Source organism: Hemicordylus capensis, chromosome 13, assembly GCF_027244095.1.
Source record: "Hemicordylus capensis ecotype Gifberg chromosome 13, rHemCap1.1.pri, whole genome shotgun sequence".
Lineage (NCBI taxonomy): Eukaryota > Metazoa > Chordata > Lepidosauria > Squamata > Cordylidae > Hemicordylus > Hemicordylus capensis.
Genome location: NC_069669.1, coordinates 16,705,015 through 16,725,472, shown reverse-complemented (window position 1 = coordinate 16,725,472; position 20,458 = coordinate 16,705,015). Strand labels below are relative to the sequence as shown.

Sequence of the window (20,458 nt, the reverse complement as noted above, 5' to 3'; positions counted from 1 at the left end):
CAAGTCCCCACTGAATCATATTGGTTTTTTGTCCCAGTCTAAATAACTGACAGTTCTTAACTTAATGACCCATGAAGAAGAATAAGAAATTGGTCTATTATCTCCACTTATCACAAGTTCAGGGTGTCTTTCTCTGGTAGCACTAGAAACCATCTTAAAATGCCAATAGTAGCCATTAGAGAGGATAAAGAAGAATGAACAATGTTATTTGCAAAAATATATCCCAAACAGGAAGATGGGAGAATGTGTCAAGAACTATTATGATGAGTATTTTCTTCCCCCAGTTCCTTTACAAAATAGATTAGGATGGATATGTTAAGCAGTCTAAACCTATAAATTCTACCTTATATATTCAACAGATACAACTTATCCTGGAAAGACTATGAAAAGCAGCACCTGTTGAGTTTCTGCTTGTCTCACAGCCGTTAATGACATGGAGCCTCTTCAGAGACAGAGGTGGCAACCTTATCTGAGTCAAAACTATTCACATTACTTGAAAAATATTCAGAAAAGATAACAGAAAAAACTGATTTAAAATGTTTAATGAGCTCGATCTGCTTTAAAACTTCAAGGTTAATCCTAGTGAATTGCCAATAAGAGCAAATTAAGTGAGTTCCTTACTGACCATTGGAGAATTTTATGTATTCATAAATTTTGATACATTTCATTCTAACCTTTCAGTTTCTGTAGTTGTGGCAACCACTTACTGATTTCTGCTGCCTTGAAATTTAGTCTTTTGATCAGAAAGAGCTATCACTCTATATATTAAATAGCACAAAATCCATTAATGCACAGTTAAGATGAAAGTATTCCTCAAACTTAGAAAGGAAGTGTAGGGCAGTGAAAAAATTAATTTATCATTAACCGGTCAGGCATGGTGTCTCGGATGCAAGATATGAAACAGGAAAGCCCTGTAAATGCATCAGAATCACAACACAATTGCATTTCAGATGGTCATTAAACAAGCATTCCATTCCCAAGTAAGCACACAGATAGAAGCTAAAAGCTCAGAAAGTTATAACATTCTCATTTGAGTTTATTTTCAAAACTGAGTTGAGAGACAAGTCATCTCTTAGTTCTAGACACATTCTCTCATAATTCTTATTTGGATGTATTTTTTTAAAACAATATTGTTCATTCTTCTTTATATTCTGTGTACAGGCCCCAGCAGGAAGGCACTTGAACATATTTACAAACAAATACAAGCAATATTATGTAGGAAGATAGTGGTCAGATAGCAAGTTAGGGTTCAGTTTTCCTCCCATCCCTTAATTCCATCTGGAATTCTAGTGTTTCAGTAGTTCCTGCACCAAGTTGACATACTGATATGCAAAATGAGACTCACTAATCATCAACAATTTCTGTCACAGGAACATATTTGGCAACATCAACAATGCCTTTTCTTTATGTAAAACTGCACTGCAGAGATCTGGATTAAATGCTACATCCTTTGCATAGTTCCTGATCAGCCCATTGATAGGGCTGGACTAGGACCACCTGCGTTGATAGGGCTGGACTAGGACCACCCGAAGCAGTGGCCTCTCAAAATAGACAGTATCACAAGGGCCCTGATTCAACTGGTAACTGCCTCGCATTGCAACATGCTTTTCTGCTGGAAGACAAGCAGGAGTAAATAGCGGAGGGCTAGGTCAGAGGTATTGGGAGGAGGTGACAGTTCAGGAGGGAAAACAGGAAGTGGAGGAGGCAGCAAAAAAGGCACAGATATTGAGTCAAACCCTTGAGAGTCAAACCCTTCCTCTAAGTGCTGTAAAAGCCAAGACTGGACCCTAGACTATCTGAGATAGATCTGACAGAAACAGACTTTGCAAAAACACAGGCTGAGCAATGCCTACACATGCTTTGTTAATGGTTTCCCAATGCTTGTACAATACTTTTCACAGAGGAAGTGTGTAAATCAACATTCAGGGAGTGCAGTATTTTTTGTATTTTAATGGTGCATTGTTCCAATTATGTTGTAAACCGCTTTGAGATTATTTTAATGAAAAGCAGTATAGAAATCAAACAATAAATAAATACATACATACATAACACGATACTAACATTTTAAACTCATGTTATGATTGGGCTTATTTTAGACTCTTTAACATTTCCTCGGAGAAACCCATATGCATTGCTCCATCTGACATTCCCACAAAAATTCCTTGATGATCTACAAATTCCTCATTAAATTATAAAAAGAAATGTCTTGGAGGAAAAAATTAATCCCAGTTGAAAGAAAGGATAAAGCTTGAGGTAAATTCAGACTGCATTTTAAACGTGTTGTAGAATAAGAAAATAATGCACCTGGAGACAATGCTTAGGTAATCGGATTGCAACCATTTCACTTTGAATGGGTGAACCGCTAATTAGAGCAAAGGAAATAAAACTGTCAGTGCAGGATAAAAGGGTATAGAAGAAATAAACACTAATTGTCATTTCACTGTCAATGAAGGGACTATTCAGTACAGTTCAGTATGCAAAAAAAGTTTATCAGTAACCAGAAATCAAGTCAACGTATTCAGCTGGCCACTAATTCAAGGATATGCATTTTCAAAAAGCATACTAGGACAATGGATGCAGAGAGCAGTGCTCAGACTGATGCTTCAGAAAAGACCACAACACTAACATATCATGAATTACTCTGCTGAATTGCTTTAAAGAATTTAGAACCCGTCTTTAAAACAGCCATCTATCTCAAAGAAGGGATGCATTAGCTTTATTAAACCTTAATTAGGGTACTCAAAATGTAAGCTGTATTATCAAGCACAATTAGTCATATTTCAAACAGTAATTGATCTCAACTTACATTCTGTTGCTTGGGATAATCTTGTGCCCATCTCTAAACCAAGTCACTTGTAGTCTGGGGTAGCTTGTGATGTGCGGGAAGTTTAGAACAGCGGCTTGCCCTTGAGACACAGTTTTTCTTTGCTCTGCATCTAGGAAGTTTCCCATGTCTGCAGGGAAAAGTTAGATTCAGAATTCCAGTAGTTGTTTCTTATACACATGATGCCATTATTTTTAGGGGTCACAGAGAAGAATAATTATGTTTTATGGCAGTCATTGGCATCGCTGTAATTAAGTAGTAAGATATTATAACAGACCTTGTGGTAGTGCTGATGAGTGCACGTTTGGGGATGTGTAGCGAGCCATGAGGTAAAGCCCAGTGACTCTAGAACACCCAAGAAGTGTCTCAGTCAGCAATACTGACTGAGACACTTCCCTAGGGTAGGCAACTGACTTTTCCTCCAACTGAAAAATTACATATTTAACAGCAGATTAACTTCTGAAATTTAATTTTACAACATATAAAAAAACTCCAAAGGCACATGTAACATGTATACAAGATATATGTATATCGCTCCTCTAAGATGGATTTTCCACTGGTCAGATAAGCAAGCCTTTTATTTATGTATAACAAGCTTCTATCCTGCTTTTCCACTATAAAAGACCTCAAGGTGGCTTTTATCAAAGTTAATCTGACAAGGTGACATAGCCATGGCAATAAAACCAGGTATACAGGATGCCTACGGTAGAACAAAACTGAATAAAACAATTGCTGTTGAGTTCAGATAAATACGATGGACTTAGTCTGGTGCTTAAATGATAAGAGTGAATGTGACAAGTGAACCTCCCTCAGCAGGGGATTCAAAGAAACAGCCCTTTCTCCAATAGACAGCCACCTTACCTAGGAACATCAGAAGATGCCTTATACAGAGTAAGGACATTGGTCCATCTAGCTCAGTGCTGTGTACACTGACTGCCTGAAACTCGAAGGTTTTCGGCAGGAGTCCTTCCCTGCCTTACCTGGAGCATGCAGATGCTTTACCATTGAGCTATAGACCCATTCCCCAAGAGGAATATCTTACAGTGGTCACAAATAGTCACCCATCCAAATGCAAGCCAAGGAAACCCCTGCTTAGCAAAGAGGACAATTCATGCTGTCTAGTGCAAGGCATAATAGCTAGTTCAGGGGTTTTTGAACCCACCCTGAAGATGGGGACATCCATAGAAGGGGTTCAGAAGAAGGTCTCAACTGCTGATGATTCCCTCTCAAACGGGAGGAATGATCTATCAAGAACCATAATTTCAGACCATTTAAGGCTTTATGGGTAATTTCAAGCACCTTGAATTGTGCCTACAAACAGACTGGAAGCCAGTGCAAATCTGTACAGTGTATTAGTGCAATGAGATTACTGTGGCAATTACACGGTAATCTTGCCATGGTGTTTTGAACCAACTGAAGCACCAGAGTACTTTTCAAGGGTGGTTTCCAATCATATTTTCAGCAATCAAGCTGGGATGTTGCCAAAGCATGGATAATGGTGGCCAGATAACATATTTGCAGAAGGCAGCAGGACTGGCAAACAAGTCAAAGCTGGCAAAAGGCACTTTGAACTATTGACTGCAAGAGAAAGCAGCAAAGATCAACCCTCCATAAACCCTATGTGGTTGGAAGTTGGGAAACTGGGCTAAAGGAGCTAAGAAATTGAGCCAGGAGTACACGAGTATAAGGGAGGCTGAACTGAGCAACCTCTGAGCAGAACAGAGATAGTCTCTGCTTATTACCCTTTGTCCAAGGATGGAGATAACTTTGGAGCCTGGACTATCTTTATTCAGACAAGCTATCCAAAAACTTTCATTGCGCATACTGATATGAAGGGTTTGCTGTGGGGTTCCCAACCTTGGGTGCCCAGCTGTTTATTGAAGTACAACTCTACCACTATCATTGTGGCTAAGGATGATGGGAGCTTTAGTACAATAATATCTGGGGACCTACGACTGGGATTCCTGGTGTAAGAGACACCAGGAAAATTAACTTGAGGAAAATCAAGAAGCCTACCTCATGACCAACATTCTGTCTAGCAAAAGACAGAAACCCATGATCTAGTTGGAAAAGAATTGACCAGCCAAGTACAGCAGAAAATCAAGTCACACGGTAAGGCTGTTCTCACAGGCAGCCTAGCCTGGTGTAGTGGTTAGAGTGCTGGACTAGGACCGGGGAGACCTGAGTTCAAATCCCCGTTCAGCCATGAGACTAGCTGGGTGACTCTGGGCCAGTCACTTCTCTCTCAGCCTAACCTACTTCACAGGGTTGTTGTGAGGAGAAACTTAAGTATGTAGTACACCGCTCTGGGCTCCTTGGAGGAAGAGCGGGATATAAGTGTAATAATAATAATAATAATAATAATAATAATGTAAAGCGGCGGGATCCATGCAGATCCTGGTGTTCTCACACAACCAAACCCAGCTGATAAGCCTGGCCTTAAGCAGAGGTGAAGGGCACGAGCACGCCCTTAACCCGGCTGCCAGGACTGTGTACAAGCTTGGGCTGCTTGCTGCCAAAAAGCACACAGAGACGGGTGCCTAGAGCACCCATCTCATGGGCGTATCACACGGTGCACTGTGGGATACTCGGAGGCCAGGATGCAGCGTCCCAGCCTCCAGAGTTCTATGCTGCTCTAAGCAGCGCAGATTGTGTGGGTGTGCAGTAGCGCTCCTGAAGAGGAAGCAGGCACACCATCATCTGGAGCAGGAGGTAAGTTGGACGCTGCCTTCTGCGCCCCACTCGCCCATAAGTTGTGTGAATACCCTAAGTATTTTGATTGGGCTTTAATCATCTGTGTGATATTTCCAGGCTCCAAAATAATTAACACTGTATGATTTGCAGAAGTCCATATCTTTTGTTTACAACTGTAATCAGATTACCTTCTTAAGAAGAAGCACTGAACCATGCAAGTAGTTCTAATTAACCCTGTTGTTCCATGATCAGTTTAGCTTTCACAATTTAGACATGTTCTAATTAAAAAGTACTTAACAATTCTTATGCACCCGTTCGCATTAATTTACAACTCAACCAATTATTTTTGAGCATAACATTATTATGTACCATACAAGAATTAGAGATGGTTTACAAATATATTTTGTTTTTAAAGAAGCATATTTTAGGTATAAATCATGCAAGTTAGAAGCTGTTACCATGCAAGTGCCAGTATCGAAGTTAAATGTGTTACTAAAAATTTGAGAGGTTGCTAATAGTGAAGGTCAAGATCTGTAGTGCTTTAATTATGAATACATTCCGATTTATTTAAAAATGTAGCAGCCATTTTTTCAGTCAAAGGCCCATGAAACAATGTAAAAATACAATCCGAAAACAGCATGTGGTTTTGAGGAGACTATGCCTGTTAGTTGCTTGCTCTATTGTTTAAAACAAAAACAGCAAAGCTTGAATTTATATTCATGGCTTTGTCTCCTTTTCAAAGGCATAATGGGACAAAATTTTAAATAAATAATAAAAGCTCTGTGCTATAGAAGCAGAGATATGTAGCTCCATTATCACATGATTTTTAACACAGCAGCTAACACCTATACTGCATCCAGTTTTAATTATCATACTTCACATGGTTAATTTTTAAATGACAATCAGATTCCAAGAACTGTTTTCTAACAAAGCCAGTGTGTTCCTTATGTACGCTTATTATGAAACATTTGGCTGTAATGCTCAAAGTACAAACACTTTATTTTAGAAGTTTGAATCTTCATAAGCATTACCAAAGGAACTGCTATTTGGAGGGTTTGGGTTTTGGGTTTTTTATGCTCATGTGTATAATCAAATTTCATCCTATTTATGCAAGGTTTTGTTTCTCAACATGGAACTGATCTGGTTTATTGATCACTCAACTGTATCTCTTAAAATGGATATGGATATCACGTACTACCTTGTAAATGAAATTTCATTGTTAAAGAGAATGCAGTCTCTCACTCTCTGTTTTTGATACATGAAATGCAGACTTTTTTTTTTCTAATGCAGGAAGAGGTGCCACAGCAGGATAATTGCCTGGTTGCTACTAAGTTCCAATGCAGACATTATGGTGGGCAGTATGTCTTAATCACGGTTAAGAAATCAGGATGAGGCTTTGAGGTTGGTTTCAAATTCTGTTGAACAGGAAACCCATTAACTGTGGCTAATTTTGAGACCAGTCTAATGCTTAACTGAAGATAAGCACAGAAGGAATTCATGCTCCAAAATGGAGGGAGACTGGGGGGAAACAGCATGCAATCTCTTAAACTTGGTTAAGAGATTTCCACCCATTACATATTCACTAATCCTATCAAGTGAGTGGTTAAGGCTGGAGTCCAGTGTACATTTTTTTGCAAGTAAGCCCCACTTGGTCATTACCAAGTTGGAAGGCTACAGGAATAGTTGGCATAGCTACAGAAATATGGCAGGCAACAGAAGAAGAATCAGTCAAAGCTCTAACCAAACTATGCCAGCAAATTTGGAGAATGACACAGTGGCCAACAGACTGGAAGACGTCAGTCTACATACCCATACCAAAGAAAGGAGACTTAACAGATTGCGCAAACCATCGCAAAATATCCTTAATTTCACATGCTAGCAAAATAATGATCAGGATCATCCAACGTAGATTAGAACCCTACATGGAAAGGGGAATGCCGGATGTTCAAGCTGGTTTCAGAAAAGGCCGAGGAACAAGAGACATCATTGCTGATGCATGCTGGATAATTGAGAAAGCCAAAGAATACCAGAATGAATTCAATATGTGCTTTATTGACTACAGAAAAGCCTTTGATTGCGTCAACCATGTCAAGTTGTGGAATATCCTTAGGAAAATGGGCATCCCAAAACATCTCATTGTTCTCATGAGAAACCTATACACAGGACAGGAAGCCACAGTCCAGACAGAACATGGTGAAACAGACTGGTTCCAGATCGGCAAAGGAGCAAGACAAGGCTGCATACTTTCTCCTTTCTTTATTCAATTTATATGCTGAACATATACTGGGAGAAGCTGGATATTTTAAGTTGGTGGATATTTTAAGAGCGTGGTTTTTAAGTTGGAGGGAGAAACATCAATAACCTGCACTATGCTGATGACACCACTCTGATAGCTGAGAATGCGGATGATCTGCAAGCTCTAGTAATGAAAGTCAAGGAGCACAATGAAAAAATGGGACTATGACTAAATGTAAAGAAAACTAAACTAATGACAATGGGTACAGCAACCAGCCTCAGAATTGACAATGAAGACACTGAAGTGGTGGATAGCTTCTGCCTCTTAGGATCGACTATCAACAGTAAAGGATCCAGCAGTCAAGAAATATGCCACAGATTAGCACTTTGTAGGGTATCAATGAAGGCCTTGGAAAGGATATTTAGATGCCGTGACGTGTCTATACCTACAAAGATTAGAATCGTTAGGACAATGGTTTTTCCCATGACACTCTATGGATGCAAAAGCTGGACTTTGAAGAAGCAAGATAGAAAAAACATTGACGCTTTTGAACTTTGGTGCTGGAGAAGACTTTTGAGGATACCATGGACAGCCAGGAAAACAAACAAATGGATCTAAGAACAATTCAATCCAGAATGTTCACTCGAGGCACAAATGACCAGGCTCAAACTATCATACTTGGGACACATTATGCGAAGACCCAGCTCCCTTGAGAAGTCCATAATGCTGGGAAAAGTTGAAGGAAAGAGAAGACGACGACGACCAGCAGCAAGGTAGATGGACTCGGTCATGACAGCAATGAATGCACCACTGAGAGACCTAAAAGGCCAAGTTGAAGACAGATCATCCTGGAAAGAATCCATCTATGTGGTCGCTAAGAGTTGACACTGACTTGACGGCACTTAATCAATCAATCAATCAAGCCCCACTGGACACAGTGACCTACTTCTGAGAAAACACACATAAGATTATGCTGCACATCACTTAAACTTTCGATATTTCACAGCCCTGCCAACTGTTTATTTAACCAGGCTGTGATGCACAATGACTACAAAATGGGGCAAGCAGCAGCAAGAGTTAATGGCTGCCTGGCCAATTTGTACAACATTATACACTATTATCTTGATGCTAATATTAAACTGCAGGAAAAATAAGTTTAGCACATTTTCCCTCATGATAACTCTTTCCTCTGTTTAATCACTTCCTTGTAAATGGTCATGTCTAATAAAGAATTCTATTCACCCACTTCATCTTCCTGCCATTTATCAAGTGACAGCCACTGTTGCTGACCTTCCAATTAAGTGCCCTGAGGAACAATAATCAGAATCTCAGACAGAGACGTGTGGGGTATAAACAAATAGTGAAACTTCATCTCAGTTGTGAGATTTCTACTTGTTGTATCCACAAGCAGATAACAATATGGAACAGGTGCATAGAGCTTTCTTTCAACAGATTGGATTTAAAGCACCTAAATAGCTCTTCCACTCTGATCCAGAAGGGAAACTAGTTTGACACATAACTTCAAAGCTATGTGGAGATTGTTAGGTTGCTTGCTGGGGATGGGGCTGTAAGATCACATGCTTCACATGCAGGACAACCAGATTTAATCACTGATATCTCCCTGTAGGGCTGAGAAAGTCCCCATTCTAAAACCCTGGAGAGCTGCTGTCAGTTGGTGTTCTGTAGACAATACTGGGTCACCTTAAGTAGCACAGTGGGGAAATGCTTGACTAACAAGCAGAAGACTGCCGGTTTGAATTCCCACTGGTACTATATTGGGAAGCAGTGATATAGAAAGATGCTGAAAGGCATCATCTCCTACTGCGCGGGAGGAGGCAATGGTCAACCACTCCTGAAAAAAGACCACAGGGCTCTGTGGTCAGGAGTCGAAATTGGCTCAACAGCACACTTTACCTTAGACAATACTGAACTAGAAGGACCAATGGTCTGAGTTGGTATAAAGCAGCACCCTATATTCACCTATTGACTTATCAAAACAACTTATTTTGAAAGTTGAGAAGTTCCTCACCATAAAACATTTGAAACAGCTACAAAAACATAGTGAGAGGAATTTCACCCTGCATAAGAATATCAGAATAGAAAAGCTGGGAAGCAACCCACATATTACGAAGGAGATCTGTAAATGAGTCTTGTGACATTTTGATTCTTACTTAAAAGCAGTCATGGCAGGCAGAAGTTCCAAATTAGATCAGAGCAACATTGCTGGGGGTAAGTAGATGTAAATCTTTCTTCCTGTGCGGATTTCCTGTATTTTCTCCCATAAGAGCAGCTAGAGTGCAGAATGGGGGCAGGGCAGGGGGATGTGATTTGGGGAAAACATAACAAGGGGAAAGAGACACACACACTAGCACCACTAATCAGATCCAAAATAGAGTCTTCCCCATAATAGAGGGGAGCTGGTTTTGTGGTAGCAAGCATGACTTGTGCCCTTAGCTAAGCAGGGTCCACCCTGGTTGCATATAACTTGGCAAAGAGGCACCTTTTAACATGGTGATTCTCTTTATTTAGCAGGGGGAGAGTAACTGGCCCTCTCCACCCCCAGCACAGTACTTCCAGTGATTGTTGCTGGTGTCTATCTCGTGTTTCTTTTTAGATTGTGAGCCCTTTGGGGACAGGGATCCATCTTATTTATTTATTATTTCTCTGTGTAAACCGCTCTGAGCCATTTTTGGAAGGGTGGTATAGAAATTGAATGATTTAATTGAATATGAATGAGAGACTAGAAGTGTGAGCACTGTAAGATATTCCCCTCAGGGGATGGAGTCGCTCTGGGAAGAGAGCAGAAGGTTCCAAGTTCCCTCCCTGGCAGCATCTCCAAGAGAGGCCTGAAAGAAACTCCTGCCTGCAACCTTGGAGAAGCCGCTGCCAGTGTGTGAAGACAATACTGAGCTAGATAGACCAATGGTCTGACTCAGTATATGGCAGATTCCTATGCTCCTAACTCCTTTTACATACAATTTAAGAAGTTGCAGTAGCGGAGCCAGTCAAATGGCCACCCGATGGCCTGCCAGTAACACCCTCTGCATGTGATCTCATGTGCACGGGAGTGTGGCTCGGGCTCCAGAGAGCCCTGAGCAGCTTTCCCCCTTCTCATTTCAGGCAGCGTTTGCTGCCTGATAGCATTTATCCCCCTTCCTCTCCAGGAAGGAAAGTATATACTGTCAGGCAGCAAATGTTTCCTGAAATAAAAGGGAGAGAGCTCACTCAGGGCTCTTCGGAGCCTGAGCCACACCCCTGCATGTGTGACACCACAAAGGGTGTGTGGCCTGGGTTTGCAAAGGGTGTGTGGCCTGCAAAGGGGGTGTGGCCTGGGTTTGGGATAGCCCAAGCATGCTCTTCCCCTCTAATTTCAGGCAGCGTTTGCTGGCTGACAGCATTTATTTCCCTTCCTCTCCCTCTCTGGAGGAAGAAGAAGGGAAATAAACACTGTCAGGCAGCAAGCGCTGCCTGGAAATGAGACGGGGAGGACTGGGGCAGCCCTTCTGGCAATCGGGTCACACCTGCATTACGCGTGCCCTCTATGTGATCAGTCAAATAATCTGGGCCACAAGTAGTGCCTAGTGCAAACTAAGTCCCTGACACAGCTTCCCAATGTAAGCTCTCCCCAGAGCAGTAGGTAACGGACTTATCCCTAACTTACTAGGACATGGAAGTAGTGAGAAAGGCTCCTAGCAGGCACTACAACACAGCTGCAGGCCCTGGACACTGTTACAAGCAGTGTCCACCACTTGTAACAGGCTACCAAGGTATGAACGGAGGACACATTTGCTGAAACCTAACCAGTCTGGCCACCTCAGATCCCTGAGCATGTCATCTTGATTTCAATCATGGCAGAAATGCAGGATATAAAAGTAATAAATAAAATTGTGAGTCTCCTTGAATGTCCTTTATGGGCAGTATGGCAAGATAGAAATATTTCTAACATATAAATAAATTTGCTATTATTAAAAATCTTTACTCTCAAATAATGATATAATTTGATAGGAAACCTTATGGGGAATTTAGCAGAAACAACTGAATTCACAACCTGGTGCATACACCCATTTTATATTTATTCATATCTTTCAAAGATCAGATGGAATTTCCAAGGAAGGAAACAGTACCAGTTATGTTTTCTCTCTTTCAACTCCAAGCCAATTATGAGATCCGCCATCCATTATTTAGAGAGTCAACACAAACATCTAAATGAAAGTCAAGTATTAAATCAGAGCAAGCTTGACAAGTACTACCATCTGGTCTGGATGTGCAAACCCTGGAGGAGCTGGTTCACTTGGACTTAAAAAGTTGGAATGTCAACCAATCCATTAATTTTCAGGTGCAAGTATGCTGAAACCAAACAACCTCTCCTTTAGGTGCTTTGAATGTACATCCTTAGCAGCTCCCCAACCTTATTCTAAAAGATGCCTACTTGTCATTAGTGTGTGTCCTGGAATCTTGCCACACAATACAGTGTAACTATAGAGGCTTCATTGCCCATTATATATCTTTGGAGGAAAGAAAGAAAATGCCGATAACACTGCAACCTCCAAAAAATCAGGTAGAATTTTGTTTGAAATTTTTGGTATAAATGCTGTTCACACATACATGCCACTTGAACTTCGGATTTTCTTTGCAAGAGTGCCCCCATTCTGTTCCTCACAACACACTGATAGAAGCCAGCATCAGATCTTTGCAAAGAGGGGATAACATACCTGCAAGACACAAGACACAGAGTTATAAATATACCTTATTTTAATATCTGTTTTCAAAAGCAGTTCAAGTCTCAGGAAGAGCATCTCAGCCAATGCTGCTTTTTGTTTGAATCTTCACTCTGCTTCCAATGTAATGACGATCAGTGGATAAATAGCTTTATCTTCATTTCTCCTACAGTTCTATATATACAGTGCTAGATACAAGAAAAATTAAAATGGATCACATAGCATTTCATAGTTAAGAACCATTTGTTAACACATTTCCCCTAAAATTGCACACACTTATCTGAGTATTTTCTACCACTCAATATTCCTTCTTCTACAAGGCAGAAAAAGAGAAAGCAAATTTATTGCTCTGAGTATCAAAAAGCAAAACAGAAATCTAAGTGATGGTATTGAGAAATATGTTCACCAACATGATGTCTCAAGTCTCTTTTTACGAATGCAAATAAGATGAATATTTCTATACAGTATCGCTTCATAACAAAAGTTCCCAAAGCGGTTTACATAGAAAAAAATAAATAAAGTGGCTCCCTGCCCACAAAGGGCTCACAGTCTAAAAAAGAAACATAAGATAGATACCAGTAGCAGCCACTGGAGTGATATACTGAGGATAGCGGGGAAGTGGGCAAGGAGGTGGAGTGGCTGTGGTTTACAAGTTCATCTCCTCCCTTACTAGGATCCCTGTTGAAGTTTCTGACCATATTGCTGATCACACACTTGATCTGGTCTTACTCTCATCAGGGTGGTGTTCCATGGGTGGGGAATCCTGTTAAGGTTGGACTCATAATCACACTCCACCTCTGCAATGGTGAGGGGCCTATTAGGATGGTCCATCCGAGAACATTATTGGATCCAATAGGATTCCAAGAAGCCTTGGAAGGATTAGAGTTGGCTCTGCCAGTGATCCTGTTGATGCCTTGGTGTAGAATTGGAACAGCAAACTCACCAGGGCAGTAGACATGATTGCTCCGAAGCGTCCTCTCCAGCCCGCTTCAAAATTGGCCCCTTGGTATATGGAAGAACTACGGGGGCTGAAGCAGCAAGGCAGATGACTTGGAGCAGGAGAGAGGGCACGCCCTCAACTCCTGCCTGTGGCTTCCAGCAGCATCTGGTGGGCCACTGTGCGAAACAGGATGCTGGACTAGATGGGCCTTGTGCCTGATCCAGCAGGGCTGTTCTTATGTTCTTATGACTGGAGTGCAAGTGGAGAAAGATTCAACTTGAATCTGACAGATTACAACATAGAGTGCATTTGAAGATCTATGTTCAGCCAATGCATGCAGCAAAAATGTGATTCGTTTCTGCCCTATTGCCTTCCACAAGTTCACGTCCAGCAGAATTGTTCAGAGTTGTGAGAGGGCTAGTTCATGCCCCTAGTCCCTTGAACCAGAATTTGGAACTATCAATTACCCATTGTGATATTTTTAATGAGTTCTTTGGGCCAACTTAGACTCAGATCCCACAATTACTGTAGTGTCCAATGCGGAGCTGTCCAGCAACTCTTCTTATGTTGTTAAGTAGTATCAGTTTCAGTTTGTGACTCAGGATGTGGACAAGCTGCTTAGAACTGAGGCCTACCTAAATATCTAAGGGTTCCATTGACCCTTGTCCTACATGATTTATACTATCTAGCAGCAGGAGGTGTTGCAGAAGGCCTGGTAGATATTATAAATGCTTCTTTGAGGGAGGGCAGGATGCCACCCTGTCTTAAGAAGGCAATAAGACCTCTTCTGAAAACACCTGCATTGGATCCCTCAAAGTTAAGCAACTATAGTCCTGTCTCCAACCTTCCATGGCTGGACAAGGTAATTGAGAGGGTGGTGGCCTCCCAGCTCCAGAGAGTTATGGAGAAACTGATTATCTAGACCCTTTTCAAACTGGTTTTCGGGTGGACCACGGGGTGAAGGCTGCCTTGGTCAGCCTGCTGGGTCATCTCCAATTAGGAATTGACAGCGAGTGAGACTCTGTTGGTCCTTTTTGATCTCTTTCAGTGGCTTTCGATACTATTGATGATAGAATCCTTCTGGAGCATCTCAGGGGGTTGGGTGTGGGAGGCTCCACTCCAGCCTTTCAGGCAGATTCCAGATTCCCTTGGAGAGTATTGCTCTTCAAAATGTGAACTTTTATATGGCGTCCCTCAGGGCTCCATACGGTCTCCAGTGCTTTTTAACATCTAAGTGAAACCGCTGGGAGAGATCATCAGGAGATTTAGTGTAGGCTGTTGTCAGTATGCTGATGATACCCGAATCTATTTCTCTTTGTCAACATCATCAGGTGAAGGCATAACCTCCCTAAATGCCTGCCTGGAGGCAGTGATGGGCTAGATGAAGGATAACGAACTGAGACTGAATCCAAATAAGACAGAAGTACTTATTATGTGGGGTTGGAACTCCAGAGACAGTTATGATCTGCTGCTTCTGGATGGGGTCACATTTCCCTAGAAGGAACAGGTACGCACTCTGAGTGGGGATGCTTCTGGATCCAAATCTCTCCATGGTGTCCTAGCTAAAGGCGGTGGCCACAGGTGCTTTCTATCAGCTTCGGCTGATATGCCAGCTGCGTCTGTTTCTCGAGATAAACTACTTCAGTAGTACATATGCTGGTAACCTCCAGACTTGACTACTGCAATGTGCTCTATGTGGGGCTTCCTTTTTACGTAGTCCAGAAACTGCAGTTGGTATAGAATGCGGCAGCCAGTTTGGTCTCTGGGTCATCTCGGAGATACCATATTACTCCTATACTAAAAGAACTACCCTGGCTACCAATAGGTTTCTGGGGAAAATACAAGGTGCTGGTTATAACTGATAGAGCTGTAAACAGCTTAGGCCCTGGGTATTTAAGAGAACATCTTCTCACTGCCCCAACGTCAATTGAGATCTTCTGGAGAGATTTGTCTGCACTTGCCAATGACTCATATGGGATGGGCCTTCTCTGTTGCTGTCCCGAGACTCTGGAATGTACTCCCTGCTGAAGTAAGAGCCTCTCCATCTCTGACAATTATTAAAAAATCTGTAATGACTTATTTTTTCATCTAAGCTTTTTAACTTTATTGTGGTTTTAAACTGTTTTAACATTTTCATTTTTGTCTTAATTTGTTTTATGCTGTAAACTGTCCAGAGACATAGGTTTGGGGTGGTCTATGAATTTTTTTAAAAAAGCCCCCCCCCCCGTCCCACAGCCACGAACACTGGCGACTAAAGTAAGGTAAAGTTTTATAGGTTTGGTGTGGGTGGGCAGCAGCAGGGCGTGTGCAGGGTGATGGCAGGAGCCCCCCCACCACATCCACTGGAGCCCCCCACCCACCTGGACCTCGGAGCCCACAGGCTGGGTTCCCAAGGTCCAGGGGTTAGAGTGCCTCTGTCCAGCCTGACAACTAAAATCTAGAAGAGCACCGAGTACATACATAATAGAGCATTGCAGTGCAGCTGTTCGGGCCCACATGAGAAGCACATCCTTCCCATGTTCAAAGCAGTATTAAGAATGGTTTTAAATTTCTAATTAATTTTCATAGGCTAAAGGAGAAGTAATGATCCACAAGAGAACTCAAGGTATTCCCTAACATACACATTGCAGACTTTTTTTTTTCATTTCTCTTTCCTTTCTTCAACAACTTAGAAGCCACATGTGAACAGTTAAGAGTGATAGAATGCTCTTCAGACACAGTTTAATAACTACTGCTGAATGTTCAGCATTCTTTAAAATGTCACTCAAGTTACTAATTGCTCTACCTTTGTTATCATATTGTATCTGATTAGTCAACCTGAAAATGACCTGATGGGTAACTTTAAAGTGAATAAAATATCTGAATAATCTTGGTAATCCAACATTAAACAAAAATAAAATTGCATATTCCTCATTCATCTTCTGGAGATCTTCTAACAGGATCAACAAATTACAATTTTCTTAACGAAAAGGCAGTCATGCTCAGTCTTAGAATAATGCTGAATCTTAATATTTGTTATTATACTTGAAGAAAAAGCTCCTTATATAAAAAATAAAGTCTATGGAGAGAATGATGAACTACCTCCTTTCCAGGAGTCTCCTTTTCTATCTTGGATACAGGCATGGCAGAGGAGAACTGATTAATTGTTCCTAGGTGGACCTTGGATAAATTAAATCCAAGGTGGATCCCCTTTGCTAACCAGGGTGCACCTTGGTTTGCATTTGGATAGGAGACTACATTTGAGTGCTGTAAGATATTCCCTTAGAGGATGGGTCTGCCGAGCATCTGCTTTGCATGCAGAAGTCTCTGGTTCAATCCCTGGCATCTCCAGCTAGGGCTGAAAGAGACTCTTTCCTGAAACCTTGGAGAGCTGCTGCCAGTCAGTGTGGACAGTTCTGACCTAGATGAACCAATGGTCCAACTCATTATAAAAGGAGCTTTCTATGTTCCACTAGATAGTCTTGCCCCTTGATCAAGACAGATTGTTCAAGAGAAGCCTCTAATGCCAGGCAAGGTTCCTCCCCAGCTAACCCAGCTAGAGTCTTCCAGCAGAAGAAAATCAGACTCCTCTAAGAAATTATTAAGCAAGATTAAGGCTAGCTTCAGATGTACCAACAAACCATGCTTTGTTTAATTAGCACAAGATCCACTCAGACTTCCACTCCTTGTTTGTTATAAGCTGTAGTTTACCATTTCATCTGAACCAGGAAACTACAGATTATTATAAACCATAACTGGAAGTTTTCAATTTTCTCCCATTATGCACAGAGGGCAGGCCTGAAGTTTGTGCCAGCTCATGCTAGCAATACAATGAAGTCTATTTATACCTTCCACAGTCAATAATAAAACTCTGAACAAAACTGTATCCTCATAGTAATCAATCATCATCATCATCATCATCATCATCATCATCATCATCACCAGATATAACTGTAGTTGAGAAGAAAGAAAAACAAGTGAAAATAATCAACATAGCAATACCAGGGGATAGCAGAATAGAAGAAAAAGAAATAGAAAAAATCACCAAATACAAAGATCTATAAATTGAAATTGAAAGGCTGTGGCAGAAAAAGACCAAAATAATCCCAGTGGTAATTGGCGCCCTGGGTGCAGTTCCAAAAGACCTTAAAGAGCACCTCAACACCATAGGGGTCACAGAAATCACCTTCAGCCAATTACAAAAAGCAGCTTTATTGGGAACAGCCTATATTTTGTGACGATATCTATAATAACCAACAGTATTGATGATAAAATTCTGGCATCCCAGGTCCATGGGAAGGACTCGATGTCTGGATAAAACAAACCAGTCAATAACACCTGTCTGACTGTGTAAATAAATAACAACAACAACAATAATAATAATAAATACACACACATCACCTTTGGATGAAAAGGTTCTCAAAACAGTTTACACAGAAAAAGAAGGATGATGATGATAATGATGATGACGATGATGATAAGGAGAAGAAGAAGAGGAAGATTATTCCCTGTCCCCAAATGCCTCACAGTCTAAGATGGTGTTCTTCACTGTAATGCCTTTGGACCAGTGGTAGCCCTCAGTCAACCCTAAGCCCCCAGACGAGTTGTTTATTGGGCCTGTGTAAAGCTTCAGCCAAAGCTGGATACTCTACATCAGGGCTGCTCATCTTCAACCCTCCTTCACATAATGGCCTACAATTCCCATAATCCCTGGCTATTGGCCACTGTGGCTGGAAATCATGAGTCTTGGGGCCCTAAATTGAGCAGGCTAGAGACCCTACAGCCAGGGGCCCTAAATTGAGCAGACCTGTTCTACACAGTCTCCTTGGCACCATGTGGATGGCCATTCTCAGCACTGAGGGGCTCCTTTAAGGAGAATGGAACCCTCTTGAGCCCCTGCAACAGCTTGGAAAAGCATGCAGAGCATGCCGGAAAGCATAGCCTTTCTCATTGCTTTCCCCACAGAGCTCTTAAGAGAAGGCTCCATCTCTCCTGAAGGGCTCTCCCAGCACTGTGAAAAGCACAGTACTGAGCGAGGTCAGCACAGTAGGAAATGGCTCTTGAATGGAAGTTGTTGGGGTTTTTTGCCAAGGTGGTCCCCGCTTGAAAAATAGTGAAGATCCCTGGTCTAAGAAATACAAGAGAATCACCAGCTACAGCCTCTGGAAAGACTTTGTGCCAGAAGAGTAGGGAGGCTGGCGGCGGCCCATGTGCGGCCACAGCTGCGGCCCGCTGGCCCCACCCCTGTGTCCGACAACAGACACAAGGGCGTGGTCTCCATCCGAACTGGCCATGCGGCCCTGTTTGGGACCAAAATAATGCCCCACTGCATCTGACGTCAGACACGGGGGCGTGTCTGGGGCCACACTCACAGCCCTTGATTGGTGACAGCCTGGGTTCTTTAAACCCATTCACGCAATGATGGCTCCTCCCCTGCTCTTTGCTGGGAATGTACAGGGCCAGTTGCTTCCTCCCTGCTAAATACAAGAGAATTGCCACTTTGAAAGGTACCTCTTGGCCTAGTTAGCGGGGGATAACAGGGGATCCTGCCAGCATTCATAGATAAACTCCAATAAAGCCCCTTCCCCACCCCTAGTTGTGGTGATCCAGCTGGTATTTACTTAGTAAGGGGAAGTTAAGCCTAATAATGCTCTCAGTATAAAGTGCAGTTGGGGCCAAGCTCACCAGAAGTAAAGTAAAGGTAAAGTGTTCTGTTGAGTTGGTGTCGACCCCTGGCACCCACAGAGCCCTGTGGTTTTCTTTTGGTAGAATACAGGAGGGATTTACCATTGCCATCTCCTGCGCAGTATGAGACGATGCCTTACCACGATATAAGTAGCATTAAATAAGAATAGCTAAAGCTAAAAGATAGTGGCTTACTTAGCACTACATAGCAACCATATTGCTGAGGCAAATTTGAAATATTAATTATTTCACTTATATTCTGTTCTTAGAAAGACCAAAACACTTCATACAGAAATTGCAAACCATCTCCCATTCGGACTTTGGCCAAGCTGTGCTCCAAGTAGCTTTAACATTCCACAGGGCTCTTGCTGTTGGAGCACAATTTCTTTGAGAATTGCAAGAAAAGGGTTAGGATTAAGTACTAGTTTATCCCCAAAAGCTAACAGCCCTTCTTTCCCAGTGATAGAGGGATCATTTTGCATGCAAGAGAGAAAAAGGAATGTTCATTGTCTGGATGCCAGAAGGGCACTTAAAGTTTCTGCAGATCTGAGCAAGTAATTTAGGAAAATGGACAATTTGTTTGGAGCGGTGCAGCCCGGAAGAAATTGACTGCTTAAGAAAGTCTATGACAGAAGATGGATAGTACATCAATAAATGAAATATCAGTGAAAACTATGGAAATAAGTCTCTTTGTTGAAGAACAGAAGGGATCATTTGGTCTGCCATGTCTTAAGTGCTCCAAATAAAAACCTGGCCTACTATAGATCTCCAGGTTGACATACAGGTGACTCTCACTATCCGCAGTTCCAGCATCTGAGGTTTCATGTATCCACGGTGATGTCCTAGAGACCTGGTTTCCATATCTGCAGCTTCTGAGTACCAGTTGCAGGAGATTCACAGCAGGAGAGAAGGCAAGCCCTCAACTCCTGCCTGTGGCTTCCGGCGGCATCTGGTGGGCCACTGTGCAAAACAGGATGCTGGACTAGATGGGCCTTGAGCCTGATCCAGCAGGGCTGTTCTTATGCTCTTAGAAATGCCTTCTGGAGTCATTTCCAGTCTCAAGGCAGCATGGAGCCATTCTGTGGTTTGGTTTTTGGTTTTTTAAAACACTCATTACAGGTGAAACTCGGAAAATTAGAATATCGTGCAAAAGTCCATTAATTTCAGTAATGCAAATTAAAAGGTGAAACTGATATATGAGACAGACGCATTACATGCAAAGCGAGAGAAGGCAAGCCTTAATTTGTTATAATTGTGATGATCATGGCGTACAGCTCATGAAAACCCCAAATCCACAATCTCAGAAAATTAGAATATTACATGGAACCAAGAAGACAAGGATTGAAGAATAGAACAATATCGGACCTCTGAAAAGTATACAG

General features: G+C 41.9%; 1 protein-coding gene across 9 annotated transcripts in view; it reads right to left on the bottom strand.

The window, feature by feature from the left end:
• The window catches only part of SDK1 (sidekick cell adhesion molecule 1), a 733,784-nt gene that overhangs the window by 550,690 nt on the left and 162,636 nt on the right, over nt 1-20,458 (bottom strand). For all 9 annotated transcript variants that reach the window (XM_053276314.1, XM_053276315.1, XM_053276313.1 and 6 more), the window contains 2 exons: nt 12,360-12,466; nt 2,807-2,954 (listed from right to left, as the gene is read on the bottom strand). In XM_053276314.1, coding sequence (XP_053132289.1) covers nt 2,807-2,954; nt 12,360-12,466 — 255 coding nt within the window. The remainder of the gene's footprint in view (nt 1-2,806; nt 2,955-12,359; nt 12,467-20,458) is intronic.